General features: G+C 48.4%; 1 protein-coding gene across 1 annotated transcript in view; it reads right to left on the bottom strand.

The window, feature by feature from the left end:
- LOC137431092 (protein ENTREP2-like) overlaps nucleotides 1–19,593 on the bottom strand; it is a 148,620-nt gene that overhangs the window by 101,392 nt on the left and 27,635 nt on the right. The window contains exon 3 of the mRNA XM_078781393.1: nucleotides 7,376–7,502. Within this exon, the coding sequence (XP_078637519.1) occupies nucleotides 7,376–7,502 (127 nt within the window). The remainder of the gene's footprint in view (nucleotides 1–7,375; nucleotides 7,503–19,593) is intronic.

Below are 19,593 nucleotides of genomic sequence, written 5' to 3'. Positions count from 1 at the left end.
GAATTGCGCTTTACGAGAGGGCTGACCGGGCGAGCGCGCGGCATGCATTGCCAAGAACTGCAGCGTGCAGGACATTGGGGAGGAGGCGCTTGGTGCGAGTAAGACCGGTAGCGCGAGTACAAAAGCGCCGGTACACAAATTACGTACGCCGATAGCCCAAGCTTACCTTCCCCCATCACAATAATTGTCCGCTCGCGCTACGCTACATGGAGAGCTGCCTGCCGGGTTCCATCATCTGGTACGAGCCGGACCGGAGCCTGGACACCATCGCCGGACCTTCCACCCTGCCATCTGCATCCCCGCGTGAGTCTGCACTCTGAGACCGAATCTGAGAGCGAGCGGGCCCGAGTCCAAGGGAATAAGTTAAGACTGTGGTTAAGACTGCCCTGTGTACTTTTCCTTCCTCTTTCTTTCTTGTACATTCTTTCGTTTCCTCTTCTTCTTTGTACATTGTTAATAAATTCCTTGTTCTTTCTGGTTTCTCCTTAATCCGATCGTCCTAGTCTTTTCTCCATTGGGTAAGCGTGGCACGATTAGGAACCGCTATAATCGGGTTAGCCATTGTTAACAGCTCGGATCACGGATCGCTATCCGCTCGGCGTTTCCACCTGATATCCGTGATTCGAGCGGGAGTTATTCCCTTGCTTCACGGTCGGTGGTAGTACTTAGGTAATCGGACTAAAACTCGACCAACAACCCTATTTACCACCGACTGGAAGGAACGTTATAACCCCCAGGGTCGCGTCGGCCAGATAAAAGACAAGGGGATTAACCCCCTCTTGATAAGGGGAGAGCCGACGTCGGAGATCCGCAACAATATATATATATATACCCATACATCCTCCAGGCTGAACAGTTTATGTTTTTTACACCACTGATAGGCCGGATATGCATCGGATCTTCACCAAAATCGACTAAATACATCCTCATCACCAACATATCCACCAAGTGGTTTTTTCTGCCTTTTTTTTTTAAAGGAAATCGCCCCCAAACAAGGCATAAAGCCACTCGAGGTATGGGGCTATGCGAAGGTTAGAAAAAGATGAGGATAAAACAAAACAAAATAAAAATAATTAAATAAACAAGAAGAATAAAAGTAAAGAAGTTTCATCTGAATCCGTCCCATAACTTTTTTAGACATCATGCTATATATTGGTTTTGGCCCTATTTCTAAATGGTGAACAATCACTTAATTTTTTTAGGATCCAGATCTGAATCTTCATCAGAATATAATCTTCACTACAACTTTTTGAGAAATCCTGCTCACAGACAAACAGACAAATGGGGTTAAAAGCATACTGTAACCTCTGTCCACCTTCGGAGGCACAGGTAATGAACCCCTAACCATATTCCTGCCAATACAAGCAAGACAAGTAGTCATTCAAACATAACCCAAGGTTTGTCAGAGCAAAGAGTGAAGGAAAAAGTCATGAGGGAGCACTCGATGCCAATGATCCACCGTAATTGCATACATACTAAATATCATCATCATGGCCTATATGATTATTATTGTGAATGGTTATTAATTTCTTTATCATTTTGTTTATATTAATCATTGGTTTGGTTATAGGTTTTCCAAACATTATTATTTGCATGAGTAAATTATTTTATAAATGATATTATTATTTTCTCTTAATTTTTAAATGAGAAGCAAAAAATTGCAAATGGCTTTATATATTAAGAGAAATCAATAACATTTTTTTTGCAAGCCATTTCTATGAAAGTTTTAAGTTGTACTCACATTCTAATTGTACATCCTTTTGAAAGGTACTCCGTTGCGGTTTGAAAGGTAAAAAGAGAACGTGTACTACTGGCCACCACTAGGTGGCGCTTTTGGCCTACATTAGCACATTCTGTGTGGACAAACAGACAGAATATCGTTATTTCTGTTTCAGCACTCTTAGTTTCTGAGATATTAGTCAGGTTCACTATGTTTTTTCGTTCAAAATCATGGTAGATTAGCAAACCTATTCATTTTTGGAAACGTTATTACATGGAAAATCTGAAAATCAATGTTTACATTTGCCAATTCCGACCAATTCGATTCGACCAATTCGACCAATCGACCAATTCCATTCGACCAATTCGACCATTCGACCAATCGCTTCGATCGACCATTCGACCATTCGACCAATTCGATCGATTCGATTCGATTCGATTCATCGAATTCGATTCGATCGACCATTCGACCAATTCGATTTGCCAATCAATTTGACCGACCTTTGCTTGTGTGGAACGGACTGTGAAAATGATGCGGACTATATTGTCGGATACGACACACAGGACAGTGATGCCGAACTCTAAATGGCATATTCTGTAATCGTGTATGTTTGATGCCATTGACTGCCTGTGTATATTTTGTCATTGACTGCCTGTGTAGATGTGAAGTTATACTGACTGCATGTGTATATATGATTTTGCTGACTGCCTGTGTATGTTTGGTGATATGAATTATTGTGACACATTTTGATGTTATTAACTGCCTGTACAAAATGATAACATGTATTTGATTATGCAACATCGCGAATATAAAGACAGTATTTTGCAATTCAAAACCTTTGATTCGTGTCTTACCATTCATCATAGCACTAATTTGATACTTTCATTGGATTCCTTGTCCCTGAAAATATAGGTTTAGTATATTTTTAAAAAGTTTTTTTTTTTAGGGTAATTAGAGGCAGAAATAGAACAAAATATGTATTTTACAGTGGCAATTTTGAAAATCCAAAATGGCCGCCATACAGGTATCTCTCCAAATGTAAACATTGATTTTTAGTTTCCTTATGCTATAACCTTTCCAAAAATGTATAGGTTTGCTAATCTACCATGATTTTGAACGAAATATAATTTATTGACATAGTGAACCTGACTATATCAGCCAAAATGTGTTTTAAACGTTACGACATTGACAGGCAAACCTTCAAGTCCATACACATAGGAAATCTGTTGGTTTTACATCATAAGTTAAGATCAAAAAGTTGTTGAAAATAAAATGGAGAACATTTTGACGTCAACCGGAAGTTGATGCAACTTCCGGTTCTGTAGTTATCGCCCAAAACGTATTTTATGTTTTTGCAACATCACGTCATAACGCATTGACCGATTTTTACGAAACTTTGTCAGGGGCCATCGCAGGGACGGTGTCTACAATCTGTGAAAGTTTCAGAACGATCGGCTGAGCGGTTTGGGCTGTAGGCAAGTAGACAGACAAACAAGCAAACAAACTAACCGCATACTTACATACATGGTGAAAACAAATGGACAAACAAACAGACCCAAATGCAATACCCTCATCTTTGGTGAGAATAAATGGGTTGGCGTCAGGAAGGGCATCCGGCCATAAAAACATTGCCTCAAAAAGAGAACCATGACAATCACAAGTACATATGGGCAGGGTGCAGCCCGAAGTGGAGATCGGTTTCTGAGGTTTGGGACATGGAATGTGGGGACAATGACAGGGAGATCAGGAGAAGTGGTGGAAGTATTGGTCAGAAGAAGAGTGGACATATGTTGTGTGCAAGAGACGAGATGGAAGGGAAGTGGTGTGAGAATGATGAAGGGTAGGCAGGGACAGAAATACAAGTTTGTGTGGCAAGGGTGCCCGGAGGGCGTGAATGGTGTTGGTGTCCTGTTTTCTGAGGAGTTTGTAGACAGTGTGGTGAGTGTGACTAGAGTGAGTGATAGGTTGATGATGGTGAAAATGATGATTGGAAAGCTCTTGGTGAACGTCATCTCGGGATATGCTCCGCAGGTTGGTCGAAGCGATGAAGAGAAGGACAAGTTCTGGTGTGCGATAGAGAAGCTGATGGAAAACGTGAAAGATGAGGAAGTTGTTGTGGTGGGAGGAGACCTGAATGGACATGTGGGAAGGAGTATGGATGGTTTTGAGGGAGTTCATGGGGGTTACAGATATGGTGTGAGAAATGGAGAAGGTGAAAGGATTTTGGAGTTTGCTGATGGAGCTGATTTGTTGATTTGTAATACTCAGTTCCAGAAAGAGGACAATAAGCTTGTTACATACACGTCAGGTGGGTCGACGACAACCGTTGACTACCTGATGGTGCGTCGGCGAGATAGGGGGCACCTCCGGGACACAAAGGTGATCCCGGGGGAGGAGGCTGTTTCACAGCACCACTTGGTTGTCTGCGACATAAGGGTGAAAGGTGCGAGGAGAGCTCGGCGGGTGAAGTACCAACCGAGAATGAAGGTGTGGAGGTTGAAAGAGGTGACAGTAAGGGAGGCATTAAAAGAGAGGCTGAGTAGGGTAGAGGATGATGTGGTTGAGCTTGAAAGTGGTTGGATGTCAATGAAAGCTAGTCTGTTGGGAGCCGTTGGTGAGGTATGTGGATGGACAAAAGGACCACCGAGGCACTCGGAAACATGGTGGTGGGATGTTGAGGTTGGAAAGAGGATTGACGAGAAGAGGAAGAAGTTCAAAGAGTGGCAGAAGGCGAAGGGTACGGGAGCAGAAACAGCAGAGCATGAAAGTTATAAGGCAGCCAGGAAGGCTGCAAAGAAAGAGGTAGCAAAGGCACAGGAGGCATGTAGGAAAATGTTCGGAGAACGCTTGGATTCGGAAGAGGGTCAGAAAGCAGTATTCAGGATTGCAAAGCACATAGCGAAAGAGAGGTGTGATGTGATGGGGGTGAGTTGCTTGAAGGATGAAGTGGGACAAATCGTTGTCGACCCAGATGTAATTAAAGGAAGATGGAAAAGATATATGGAAATGCTGTTGAATACAGAGAATGAATGGGATGGCAACATAGAGAGTAACCCAGTTTTAGGACCGGCAGAGAAGATAACTGAGAAGGAAGTTGAGGAAGCGATAAAAGCAATGAAGAGTGGAAAAGCGGGAGGGCCGACGGGAGTTGTGGGAGATATGTTGAAGGCAGCAGGAAGTTGGGGTGTGAAGAGAATGACAGAGATCTGTAATCTGGTGGTGAAAGAAGGCCGCATTCCAGTGATTGGGAACTGAGTACCCTCGTCCCTCTATACAAGGGGAAAGGTGACCCTCTGGAGTGTGGCTCGTACCGAGCGATAAAGTTATTGGAGCATGGAATGAAGGTATTGGAAAGGGTGTTGGAGAGGAGGATAAGGAAGAAAGTGAAGATCGACGAAATGCAGTTTGGATTAATGCCAGGAAGAGGAACGACAGATGCGCTTTTCATTGTGAGGCAGTTGCAGGAGAAGTACATGGATAAGAGGAAGAAGTTGTTTTTTGGGTTTGTTGATCTGGAGAAAGCATTCGATAGGGTTCCACGCAAAGTATTGACATGGGCATTGAGGAAGTTAGGAGTGGAGGAATGGTTGATCAGAGTAGTGATGGCAATGTACAAAAGAGCACGCACAGCTGTAAGGACGAAGGACGGGAACAGTGGTGAGTTTGAGGTGAAGGTGGGAGTGCATCAGGGGTCGGTACTAAGTCCACTACTATTTGTAGCTGTGATGGAGGTGCTGGCTCAGACCGTAAAGGAGGGTTTACCGTGGGAGTTGTTGTATGCAGATGATCTGGTGTTGATTGCGGAAAGTATGGATGGACTGAAGGAAAAGATGAACAAGTGGAAGGAATGTATGGAGACAAAAGGTCTGAAGGTGAATATCGGAAAGACAAAGGTGATGGCAAGTGGTAAAGCATGTGGTGAGGTGGAAAGAACTGGGAAGTGGCCATGTGCTGTGTGCAGGAAGGGTGTCGGAGTGAACTCCATTCAATGTACAATGTGTGCTGAGTGGGTTCATCAAAAATGTAGTGGTCTGAGAGGGTCATTAACCAGTGTGGCAGCTACATTCAAATGTAAGGTGTGCACAGAGGGAGCTGCAGATGGAGGAAATGTTGAGTTGGATCTTGGAGACGGCGTGAAGCTGGAAGGTGTGAAAACATTTTGCTACCTCGGAGACATGCTGAATGGAGAAGGTGGATCAGACTCGGCAACGGTTGCTCGAGTGAGATGTGCATGGAAGAAGTTTCGGGAACTGAGTGGCGTGCTGATGAGGAGGAGAGTGTCGCTGAAGCTGAAGGGAAAGGTGTATGCTGCATGTGTGAGAAGTGTTATGATTTATGGGAGCGAGACATGGGTAATGAACGTAGAGCAGCAACGAAGGCTGGAAAGGGTGGAAATGCGAATGGTTCGATGGATGTGCGGAGTATCGTTGAGAGAGAGGAAGACAAATGATGATTTGCGAAAGATGATGGGAATATTGCCTGTGATTGATGCTGTGAAGAGGACCAGGTTGAGATGGTTTGGTCATGTATTGAGGAAGGATGAAAGTGACTGGTTGAGAAGAGTGATGGAAGTTAATGTAGAAGGAAGTAGAGGACGGGGAAGACCGAGAAAGACTTGGCTAAAGATGGTGGAAGAAGAAATGCGGGCAAGGGGGTTAACAAGGAGAGATGCAGAAAATAGGGCAAAATGGAGAAGATTGTCATGGGGACCGCAAGGCTAACCCCCGCTCTAGCAGGGAACATGGCCTTAAAATGCATTTAAAACTCACCAAATAAACTCGATTTAACTCACCAAATAAACTTGATTTAACTCACCAAATAAACTCGATTTAACTCACCAAATAAACTCGATTTAACTCACCAAATCAACTCGATTTAACTCACCAAATAAACTCGATTTAACTCACCAAATAAACTCGATTTAATGGAGAAGGTGAAAGGATTTTGGAGTTTGCTGATGGAGCTGATTTGTTGATTTGTAATACTCAGTTCCAGAAAGAGGACAATAAGCTTGTTACATACACGTCAGGTGGGTCGACGACAACCGTTGACTACCTGATGGTGCGTCGGCGAGATGGGCCAGATAGGGCGAGATACGTCGGCCAGTTGCACACAACGTTGTTGTTGTTGTTGTTTGGTGAGAATAATAATGGTGAACAGTTACAAAAAAGCATAAAGAAGAGGGAATATCACAAAGGAGACAAAAAGTTAGAGCTTGGCTAAATGTATTCACTTATCCACCTTGCAGTCATATTCTGTAATAAATTAGAATAAGGGTGCATGGGAAGACAATAAAACGAACATCAATTAACATTTAGGCCTTAATAGAAATGTTGAAAACAGTGCAAAATATATTCCTCACCCACATCTGGGTTGAATAACGGCAAGCCGTTAGGATTTATAATAATGAGCAAATTTAGCACCAATAAGTAATTCAACAAGAAAAGAACGTTTCGAAATTGATCTCTCAAAATTTTGAACGCTGCCTTGATAACCACTGGGAAATTATGTGAAAAGGGGAAAAGAAGTTATGGATAATGAAAGGACAAAATGACCTGATCTCGGCCACGCATAATTTAAGTATCAATATTCCATACACATTTCACGTATAATTAACATTTAATAGGAATGTATAGGATGCATTACCGAACTAACCTGACCCAGAGTTCCCTGCCCCGCGATGTCCTCGTATGGTGGTGGTAGGTCTGATGGGCAACAAGAATCGGGACTGCTGAGTCGTGTCCCGTAAAAAGGGAACCTTGACAGCGTGAGGTGGCCAACCCTACCAATGACAGCAGGAAAAAAATAAAGGAAAAAAATCTTAAGTTGGTTCAAGAAGGAGGAAGCAGATTGGACATAAGACACATACAAATGGTTCAGTAAATCGAGTTGCTCAGGGACCTGTATCGGTGTATTCATTTTCTGTACAACAAACTAGGATGTTTATTATGTATATCTATATATACACACACACACACACACACCATACATATATATATATATATATATATATATATATATATATATATATATATATATATATATATATATATATATATATATATATATATATATATACATATATATATATATATTGTTGTGGATATGAGAATGTTTTTTTTTTTTATTGTTGTGGTAAAATGTTGTTGTAAAAGGTTGTTGTAAAATATCACCCCTCCTCCCTCCGTTTGTGGTTGTATAAAGGTCAAAGGGCGTTCCCGTAGTTAGTCCATAAAACATACATGCAGGACACGATATATCTTTTTTGACAGTTATATCCTTATTATGTGTATTAGTGTAAGGCTGTGTCTTCCATTAATTGAAATACTCCATTGCACCAGTGAAAGAGATAGATTCCCTTCATTCCCACTCCCAACACTTCCATTCCCCCCTTTCCGTCAATTGCAATTCGCATTGCCAACTGCATGTTGGGCGGTTTTCCCTTCATCCGCCATTGACCACGAGGCAGGGTTGGGGGAAGGAAGGCGGGTCTCCACCTCGTCATAGCGGGGAGGAGGGGCGTGCCCGCCCGTCGTCATCCAGGGCGGAGCCCGAGGGTCGCGCGACCAACCAGGGCCGAGGTGAGCACCCCGATGGGCGTGTCCAAAACGCCGGCGGCGTAATCGCTGGAGGCGCTATAAAAGGCGCAAACGGAAGTGAGTAGTGAGTTGGTCTGAGTCGGTTGCCAGAGGAGGGTCAGTGGTTGCGTTGGTTGCGGTGGTAAGAAGTCGGTGGTGAGAAGTGGTGGCGTCGAGGGGTCAGTGGTTGCGTTGGTTGCGTTGAGTTGTCAATGGTGAGGAGACACCAGGGCCAAGAGAGAGAAGGTGCCAAGGGCCATTACCAGCAGTTGCGCCAGAGACGGCAGACGCGCCCTGAGCTGAGCCAGAGAGGCAGCGTCGACTCCACCAGGCAGCTTCAACCCGTTACCCCGCGGGGACCAAATAGCGGTGGCATCGGTGGCCGTCGAGGTCCAGCCGACGTCCCGTGCGGGATCAAGCCCGAACCATCTGCCCCAGCTGAACCTTCCCATTCCTCCTTCCAACATTCATTCCATTCCATCCTTCTTGTATACGTGAGTTTGTTTTGTTTGTTCTGTCCCTGGGTATTTAATTAAGTCTGTAGGTAAGCTAAAATTTGCACTGTGTCACCTGCGTCTTATGTGTTGTAAATAAAACTTGATTGCTCCTTTTTGCTTGTGTGTGTAAATAATAAACCCCATTACTCGTCTGTACGTCTTCTCGTTTTATTCCTTTTCCTCTTGCATTGCGTCGTTTTTGTCTTTTCCCTCATTGAGCAGCTGTGGTGCGATACGGCCAAAGTTCTGGGTGAATCGGGTGAGTCAGGGATCCTGTAACGGTCGCGGCAATACCAAACCGCTCGGTAACTAACATCTTAATCCGCGATCTGTAACAATATATATATATATATATATATATATATATATATATATATATATATATATATATATATATATATATATATATATATATATATATATATATATATATATTGTTGCGGATATGAGGATTGTATTTTTTTATTGTGTTGTATTGTAGTAAATTGTTGTGAATTATTGCTTAAGTCTGGACCCTCCTGCCTCCAGTGTTGTATAAAGGTCAAAGGGCGTTCCGGTAGTTAATTCCATAAAGCATACATTGAAGGACACTATAATACCCTTGTTCAGTAGCTTATATCCTTATTATGTGTGTTAGGGTAAGGCTGTGTCTCCCATGAATTTAAATACTCCATTGCACCAAGTGAAATAAGAGTAGATCCCCTTTCATTTCATTTCAATGGCCAACTGCATTTTGGGCGGTTTTCTTCAACCACCATTGGCCACGAGGCAAGGTTGGGGAAGAAAGGCGTGCCCGCCCGTCGTCATCAAGGGTGGAGCCAGAGGGTCGCGCGACCAACCAGGGCCGAGGTGAGCACACCGATGGGCGTGTCCTGAAGGCCGGCGGCTTGATCGCCGGAGGCGTTATAAAAGCGTGCGCGCAAGAGTGGTCAGGAGTGGCGTAAAGAGGTCCATGACAAGAGTTGTGGCGAAGAGATCACCGAGAAGAGAGTTGAGTAAGGGACCGAAAAGGAACGGCGGCTGCCAAACGCGCCGATCGTGCTGCGGTATCCGTGGACCGGCCTCCCCCCTCCAAGCCATCCACCTCCGCCATTCCTATCATCATTCCCCGTGTGAGTCGTCTTCGTTTGTTCTGTCCTGGGTATTTAATTAAGCTTGTATAAGCTAGCGTTTTCACTGTGTCTCCAATATCTTCTGTATATTATTTTCTTATCTTTCCTTCTCCTTGGTTTTTTTGAGCCTGTACATAGTAAATAAATTATAGTAGTATTTTCAACCTTTTTTCGTCTTCTTCTTCTTCTTCTTCTTCACATCCGTGTCGCTTTTGTCTTTTCCCTATTGAATATCTGTGGCGCGATCCAGCCAACGTTCGGGAATCGGGTTAGTCGGGGTAACTGTACGACCGCGGGGCCATCCGCTCGGCAAACATAACATCTTATCCGCGGGCCGTAACAATAGGTGTCGGGAGCGGGAACGGACCCGAAGCGCGCTTAACGCGCTCAAAATTACGAGCAACTGAAATTTGTTTTGTTTTACAAAACCCGAATTTTGAAATCGCGCCATGGCTGGTCAAGGCGACGGGATGTCGGTGGGAGAGATAGACGGGGTAGAATCGACCCAGGACCTCGGGGAAATGTATGTGGAGGAAAGAGAGGAGGAGAACATTGGCAATGTGGTTGAGGAGGTTTCAAGCGCGCAAAATGGCGCTCTCGCGCACGTGGTTACGGCGGCACCAAATTTAGCGGCGCCCGTGACCGTAGCAGCACCAAATTGCGCTGCGCACGTAGCCGCGGCGGCCGAGCCCACGGCGCCGATAGACATGAACCTCTTTCTGATTCAACTTGCGGCAAGCATGGAGAAGCTAAATGATAAGATGGAGGCTCAGGGTGAGCGATTGGGAGACCAAATTGGAGGTTTGAAAAACAGTATGGGGGCAATGAGGGACGAAGCGAGGGGTACCGGTGAGGGGTTAGACAAGAAATTTGAGGGGTTAGACAAGAAATTTGAGGGGTTAGACAAGAAATTTGAGGGGTTAGACAAGAAATTTGAGGGGTTAGACAATGGGATAGAAGGGGTGAAACATGGGTTAACGGGGGTGGAAAATAGAATGGCTGCCCAGGAGAATCAGATAGAGGGGGTAAAAATGGGTTAAGGGGGCTAGAAGATAGAATGGAAGGCAAATTGCGGGAAATAGGGGAGCAATCCGCCCGAGAAATTAAACAAATGGGAGAGCAGATAGAGGAGGTGAAAATCGGGGTAGAAACCAAATTGGATGCTCAGAGGGATGAATTGGGACAGATGAGGGTGGCATCTACAAAAGAGAGGAAGGAGATGAAGGAGGAGATACGACGAGGTGTAAGCGAGGAGATCTCGGGGGTACGCGAGGAGGTAAAGCGAGGTGAAAAGCGTATGGAGAAAGAGGTGAGGAATAATACGGCTAGGTTACAGGGGGGAATAGAGGGTCTGACGAGGGGAGTAGAACAGCTGACAGTGGGACAAAAGGAACTCGTGGACCAAGTGGAAAAGAACACTGCAATAATCGGGGGGTTAAAAGCGACACAAAAAGACATTAAAAATGAATTAATAGCGACACAGAAGGAATGTCAGATGGTACATGAGGGGTTCACGAAGAAGTTGGAAGAGGTGACAGAGGTAATGGAGACGAAGGACCGAGAGGTGAGGACGCACATAGAAACGGTTAAAGTGGCGTAAGAGGAAGAGATAGAGGGGGCGCACCGGGAGATGAAAGAGGTAAAGGAAAAATTAGAGGAGGTGGAAGAAGGGGTGAGTGAAATTAAGAAGAAACGAAGGGAAACTAAAAAGGGGATAAAGGAGGAGGTAATGGAATTGGTACAAGGTCTGTGCTCGAATCGTGATGATGTGCTCACTAACCAAATAAAGAGTTTGCAGGTGGCAGAGGAGTTGCGGAGACGAGGTGCCAAGGTGAGTGGCGATATATTCGGAAATGCATATGATGTGAGGGGAGCTTCAGTCGGCTTGGGGGTTGATTTGGAGCCGGGTGTTCGTGAGGGACCAATGGTGAGATGTATGACTGGTCCGGAGTGTATGGACAGAGGAGGTGTGCAAGGAGGTCTGGCTATGGGGAGTGAGGGGGGTGCTGGTGAGCAAGGGTGTGCGGGTATGGAGTGGGTAGCGGGTTGCGGAAGGGCGGCCCAGGCATCGACACCAGGAGGGGTAGTGTTTGGAGGGACGGGGGATGCGCGGGAGCCCCCCGGGAATAGCGTACTGTGGGAGCCCGAACGGTTTGGTCCCGCGTTGATCCCGCAAGGAGTGACGCGCGGGGTCCGGCCTTCGGGCGCCCACAAGGTCCCACTCGCACCGTATGACGGCAAGAGTGATTTGAGGGCGTACCTGGTGCAGTTTGAGTATGTGTGTAAAGGCAACGGTTGGAATCCGGACGAAGGTGGAGTACAACTGGTAGGGGCACTGCGCGGTGCGGCGGCGGAGGTGCTGACAGCTTTACCACCGGGTGCTCTCACCTTGTCAGCTCTCCGTGCAGCTTTAATTAATCGTTTTGGTTTCGAGCAGCAAAGCGAGCTTGTTAAAGCTCAACTTGCGCAGCGTAAACGCAAGCCCCAGGAGACCATCGGGGAACTTGCTCACGATATTCGCCGCACGGTAGGGATTGCACACGCGGACATGGCGGCGAGTTCCCAGGAAAGCCTGGCGCTGGATCACTTTATCCAGGCCCTCCCGGATCTGGAGCTCCGACAACAGCTCGCCATGTGGCGCCCGCAGACCATGAGTCAGGCGGCCGACGCTGCAGCCCGGTGGGAAGCAGCGAGGCCCCTGGCCCGGGGAGGCGAGCGCCACGCAGTGGCGGTGCGTCAGGTAGGGCCCGTGATGGGGGTCACCCCCCCCCCCGGGGGGCCGGCCCCCGACGGGGGCCCTGACCTGGAGAGCATGGTTCGGAGGCTGGTGGATCGGCGTCTAGCGGGACCTGGACCATGGCAGGCGGCCCCAGTGGTGGCACCCGGTAGTCCCCGACAGAGTACCCCAATTCGGACATACAGGGGGGGAAATTTGGAATACCGGAGGCAAGCACCTTACCAGGTGAGGTGCTATAATTGTGCTCGGATGGGTCACCGTGCGTGGGAGTGTCGAGCTCCGCGCCGGGACGTTCCCCATCAGCCGATGCCCTCAACTCCGCCCCGTATCGATCGGCCTAGCCGACCACAGACACACCCCCCCCCCCCCCCCCGCCAGGGCCAGGGAAACTAGAACATGCCGGGCATGCAGAGCGGTGTTCGGCAGTAGGGGATGGAAAGAAGCCCTCGTTGACGCGACAGGTCATTCATTGTGGCCAAATTGGAACAGGTAGTTTGACAATTCGGTGCAAAATTGCCGGCGTGGGGGTAGACGCCGTTGTGGACACGGGAGCCAGCGCCACGATCATCAGCCCCGTGATCCTTAATTCGAGTGCAGACGGCTGGGGTAAAATCCAGCGTCTGGAAAATCATAGTTTGCAGTTGGCTACCGGGGTAACGGCCCCGATCATAGGGCGTGGTTTTGTAACCCTTAAGTTGGGGTCGGTAAAAAGAGAGATAGAGGTTTGGGTGGCGGAGGTGTGCGACCCATGCTTAATAGGGTTGGATTTGTTGACTGCCAGCGGTTGTACAATCGACTTGAGCCGGGGGATCCTGCAATGGGGAGTGGAAGAGTTACCATTGGAGGGGGTGAGCACGGCCGAGAGGGTGGAGCTGGAGGCTCCTGAGGCCGTGACCATCCCTCCGGGGGCCGAGGCCATAGTGCCGGCCCGATGGTCAGCTCGCCCGACATGGCAGGAATCCTGCGGCCTGGTCGAACCGGTGGCAGCGCGATCCATACCTGGTTTAATCGTGGGCCGCACCCTCGTAAAAACGGACGGGCCGGTGGTGGCCGTCCGAGTAATTAACATTAGTACAGAACCACGCACTATAGTAAGGGGCACGAAGATAGCTGGCTGCACCCCAGTTAGAGAAGTCGCGTCAGTGAGGGGCGAGAACGTCCAGCCGAGCCGGCCCCAGGGGGAGCCTTCAATAAGTTCTAGGAATTGGCCCGATCCCATTTGCGAGATGGTAAATCGTAGTAGTGTAGAGTTGGGAGGTACCCAGAGGGAGGCCTTACACAAACTGGTTGGGTCCCATTTGGACCTCTTCTCCTTGTCCACCGAGGATATTGGACGTACGGGCCTGGTGAAACATCAGATCCACACCGGTGAGGCCCGGCCTATTCGTCAGGCCGCCCGACGGCTCCCTTGGAGCAAGAGGGCGGAAGCTGACGAGCAGGTTGAAAAAAATGCTCGACGCAGGTGTGATCGAGCCCTCGGGAAGTCCTTGGATGTCACCTGTTGTGCTGGTCAAAAAGAAGGATGGGACCACGCGGTTCTGCGTGGACTATCGCCAGCTAAACAACGTGACACTCAAGGACTCATATCCCCTGCCAAGGATTGATGACACCCTCGATGCCGTTGCGGGCTCAAATTGGTTTTCAACTTTAGACCTCAAGAGTGGGTATTGGCAGGTGGAGATGGATCGGACAGGGAAGGAGAAAACGGCATTTTCCACAGGTAAGGGGCTGTATCAGTTTACTGTGATGCCGTTTGGTTTGTGTAACGCCCCCGCCACCTTTGAGCATGTGCTAGGCGGCATACCATGGCAATCATGCCTGGTATGTATACCTGGATGACGTCCTGGTACATGCCAAGACCTTCCCCCAGGCGGTAGCTAATTTGGACCAGGTGTTCGGGTGCCTCAGACAGGCAGGGTTGAAGCTGAACCCAAGTAAGTGCACTTTGTTTGCAAGAGAGGTGGCCTATCTAGGTCACGTTATCGGCCGCGAGGGGGTAAAAACGGACCCAGACAAAATTAAAGCGGTAGAGGAGTGGCCCGCACCACGTACCATCAAGGAGGTGCGGGGATTTTTGGGACTCTGCTCCTACTACCGGCGCTTTGTGGCGAAATTTGCGGAGTTGGCCCGTCCCCTCCACCGGCTTACGGAGAAGGGGACGCGATTTAATTGGACACAGGAGTGCCACGAGGCCTTCCAAAAATTGAAGGGGTGTCTAACATCCGCACCCCTTCTAGCTTACCCCACTAGTAACGGGACATTTACCCTGGACACGGATGCGAGCCAGGAAGGATTGGGCGCAGTTTTGTCTCAGACACAGGAGGGCGTGGAGAGAGTGATTGGTTATTATAGTCGGGCCTTAAGTAGGCCCGAGCGAAATTATTGTGTCACTCGCAAAGAGTTATTGGCTATGCTGGCTGCCATGAACCATTTCCACCCGTACCTGTACGGGCGGAAATTTTCGGTTCGAACTGACCATTCCTCCTTGCAATGGCTCCTTCGGTTCAAGGAACCGGAGGGCCAAATTGCAAGGTGGTTGGAAAAGTTGCAGCAGTACGATTTTAATGTGACCCATAGGGCCGGGAAGGCCCATGGTAATGCAGACGCACTCTCTCGGCGTCCTTGTCTGGGGGAAAACTGCAAATTTTGTGCGAGACACGAGGAGAGGGAGCAATTGGGCGATTCTGCCCCGATTCTCGTCGTCCGGGCAACCCGGGTGAGAGGGCCAATTTTGCCACTAACCGCGGACGAGGAATTTGGAGAGTTGGCTTGGAGCACGGCCCAGCAGGAGGATCCTGTTCTGGGGCCGGTGTTCCAATGGGTCAAATTGGGGCAAAGACCAAAGGGGGAAGAGGTCACCCCCCTCGGGGCGCAAACAAAGGCGTATTGGGCTCAGTGGCAGACCCTGGAGTTGAAAGGCAACATCTTATATCGCAAGTGGGTGGAGGTTCCCTCTGAAAGAACTTCCTGGCTGGTGATAGTCCCTGACAAATTTAAGAACGTCATATTGCAACAGGTGCATGGTACCCGCTCTGGCGGCCATTTGGGCAGGACAAAGACAATATCTCGGGTCCGCCGGAGGTTATATTGGGTGAATATGGGGCGCGACATACAGGACTGGTGTCGGAGATGCGACGCCTGTTCTGCCAAAAAGGGACCAGCACGGAGGATGAGGGCCCCCCTTCAATTACACCAGGTGGGGGCCCCCCTTGAGCGGGTGGCTATGGATATTCTAGGACCGCTGCCCCGCACCCTCCAAGGTAATAAGTATATCCTCGTTGTAATGGACTATTTCACCAAGTGGCCGGAGGCCTACGCCCTCCCCAACCAAGAAGCCGGGGTTGTGGCGCAGGAATTCGTAGAAGGATTTGTATGTCGGCACGGGATTCCACAGGAGCTGCACACCGATCAGGGTCGAAATTTTGAAAGTCAATTGCTAAAAGATGTGTGCAGACTCCTGTCAATTCGAAAGACCAGAACCACGCCCTTGCGGCCACAATCTGACGGGATGGTGGAAAGGTTCAATCGAACATTGATCCAACAACTGGCATTGTTCACCACCACCCGTCAGGATGACTGGGACGAACATCTCCCGTACCTGTTGATGGCCTACCGAACTAGCCAGCACGGGGCCACCGCATGCAGTCCAGCGTTGCTTATGTATGGGCGGGAGTTACGGGCTCCCGCCGACTTGCTATGCGGTCCCGTGCCAGACACCACGGATACACCGCCGAGGGAGGGTTACGCACGTCACCTGGAGGAAGGCATGGAGCGGGTCCATGCCTTCGCCCGCCGCCAGCTCCATCTGGCGGGGGCCAAGATGAAGCGCAGGTACGACGACCGGAGCCAGGGGAGTCAGTACGCTCCGGGGATGAAGATTTGGTTCTTTAATCCCCGGAGGCGGAAGGGTAGGTGCCCAAAACTCACCTCCCCCTGGCAAGGCCCAGGAGTCGTCCTGTCGCAAATCTGTGACGTGGTCATTAAGATCAAAATGGGGCCACGGGCCCCCCCTCGGATCGTCCATGCCGACCGAATAAGACCTTATGCCGGCGAGCAGGCGCCCTCGTGGATCGCCTCGGCTCTAGATGCCGAGGCAGGACCCAGTACCTCTTGCGACGGGGGCTCGTAGCGTCAGAGGACTGGGGGGATGGTAGTGGGAGATGCCCGATGTGGTGGGATGGCAACTCTGTCATCCCTCACAGCGGGGGCAAAGGAGCACTAGACTTATGGGGTTTATGGCAGTGAAAACTAGCCCGGGTGGGTTAGGATATAATGTGTAGGGATCTAGAGAAGATGACCTTAGGTAACGTTAAGGTTAGGTAGTGACTGATACCTGTAGTGGGGATGCAGGCAGATTAGTGTGGATGATAATGACGTGGTATGTGCTTAGTTTAAAGGGAAGACGGGGAGCACTAAGTTAGCAGGGCAACAGGTAGTTTAGATGATGCCGTGTGAGTGTTGGAGGTGTATTTAGAAGTGTATTGTGAAAAGTGTGTGAGGAACAGGTGTGTGAAGAACAGGTGTGATTGCACAGGTGTGCAACTGAACAGGTGTATGGAGCAGTGTTTGAGTGAGTGATGGTGATGAGTATTGTGCTGACCAAATGGTCCAGGAAGGAAGGAGGGTGCAGGTGGCACCAGGTGTGATTGCACAGGTGTGCAACAACAGGTGTATGGAGAATGGTTGTGTGGAGTAAATGGTATGGAGTATATGGAGTGTTGGGGTGGATGGTCGTGGAGTGAGTGTGGTGGAGATTGTGGAGTGGAGTGGATGGTGCGAAGGGGTGAATGGGGGAAGAGTGGACCCCCATCACGAATACCCGGGGCGGGTAGTGTAAGTGTTAGGTAGAGGGTATAGGCAAATTGTGGTTGGATATTGGCATCTGTGGTGCGGGTGAAAGAATGGTATTTGGATGGGTGCATTAGTGTTGTGGAAATGGCTGGGCATGTAGCCTGTTTGTGTGTGTAGTTGGTTTGGGCACTCCACCACTGTGAGGATGTCGGACAGGTGAGGCCGCAGGTGGGCTCTGGGAGCCGGTAGAGTTGTTGTGGATGGGGCCCGAGGATCCGGAGGACGGACCCGGGTAGCCCAGTGCCAGAGAGGGCACCGAGTGGGGTAAGCGCCAAGGAGGGCCTTCCCCAGTTAGATAGGTTAGGTTAAGGAGCAGGTAAGCTCGGAGGCAACTACAGTGGTGGAGGTGTGCAGGTGGGTAGACCTGCTGGGAGAGCCACACGACCCAGTCCTGAAATTGTACCAAGGCACAGGGAGTTGAATCGGGGGAGTGAGACCCCAAATTGAGAAGCACCACAGTTTGGTCAATGGGAATTGGTTTTTAGAACCCATAGTGTAAGTTGGCCAATGGATTGGCAGGGAAAGACCCCGGGTAGTGTAAAGTGTGTTAATGTCATTTAGAAAGTAGTTAGGATTGAAGTCTCCTCGCACCATCTGCATCCGCTCACCTGAGATGACGTACCTCCACACCATGCCAGGTTTTTGTTATTATTTTGTGCAGATGTTTGGAATGTGAGACGCATCATGACGTGGGTGTGACATTGTACTTGATGTTCCATCTCTTCCTCCTTATGAGGATTGATGATGAATTGGGTGATGGCAAATTTTGGTTAGAGGGATTGTGGGAACGAGCCAAATCTTCTCCCGAGGTTCCACTCTTCAAACGCTTCCAGGAATACTGGGGATTCATAGACACGGCCAAGTATGAACCAGGGATTGCAGCTGATGACGTGGCAAGTCTAGTGGAAGACATAAAGCAAGGCACTATCGATTATGCCAACAAGCATCTTGAACAGAGTCAGCCGAGAGATGATTATAAAGAATTCTTGGAACTTGTGATCGTCTTTCTCGGTGCTGCTCCTGCCAGAGGAGTGCGATTCATGTCACCCGGAGCAATGCACCACGCCCGCTGGATGTCTAAAGTAATATACTGTCTCAAGATCTGGATGTTCAAGGCTCAATTCAAACTGACTCCTGCAGAAAAGAGAGGATTACGTGATGTGTGTGTATTCACAGTACGTGTCTACCTGACAGCCTGGATCTCTGCACCTCAAGCATCAGGTGCTCCTTGCAGTGACCTGCTGCTGCTGAAGTCACTGCTTGAATACTCATCAATCCATCCAGCCATCTCAAAGTCAACATCACGCAAGTTTTCCAATCACGTGTGGTACTTGTCACAGGAACTTTTTAGCTTGGCTTTCTTCGACAGTCGGGTCAGTTCGGCAACCAAGAGACTGATGGTGAGTGCCATGAAGAATGAAGAAGACCAAGATCAGGATCATTCCAAGCGAATCACTGTTGCTCTTGATTCATTCAAGGACAAGAACTTGGAAGATTTTGTCACAGCAAGGTCAATGAAACTTCTGCGAATGATGGAACTTCCAGATGAATTTCTCGCGGTTGATCCGGACTTGTGGGATGACAGAGACGACTACAAGCAGGCTGCAGAAACAGTCAACTCTCTAAAAGTTGTCAATGACTACGCTGAACGTGGAGTGGCACTCATTCAGGAGTACAGTGGGTTGATAACCCGCGATGAAACTCAGCTGCAATTCCTGCTGCAAGTTGTCGAGGACCATCGCAGAATGTACCCTGATAGCAGAAAACATACACTGTCCGGGATGCCATGAAAATAATAAATTTGGGGTTTGCTGGACATTGTCAGACTGATACTATGAACTCTGTCAGAAACTGAACAACGAATTCACTATTAACGTGTTCAAAAATAAATACTGTGTTCAAGTGTGTTGTTTAAAATAAATTAAGATATAGTCTGATATACTCGTAATTCGTTGAATTTTTATAATTTTCATAATCTTTGCGGCCCTTGAGCTACCCCTAAACATAATAATTTAGTGCTCAAACCTTTTATACAGTGTTTTTATATTATATGGAACAGATTAAGGGGGTAAGACTTTCAAAAATAAAAATGTAGTTT

Source organism: Myxine glutinosa, chromosome 7, assembly GCF_964187855.1.
Source record: "Myxine glutinosa chromosome 7, kmMyxGlut1.1, whole genome shotgun sequence".
Taxonomy (NCBI): Eukaryota; Metazoa; Chordata; class Myxini; order Myxiniformes; family Myxinidae; genus Myxine; species Myxine glutinosa.
The sequence above is the reverse complement of the archived record's forward strand: the minus strand, read 5'-3'. Positions and strand labels throughout refer to the sequence as shown.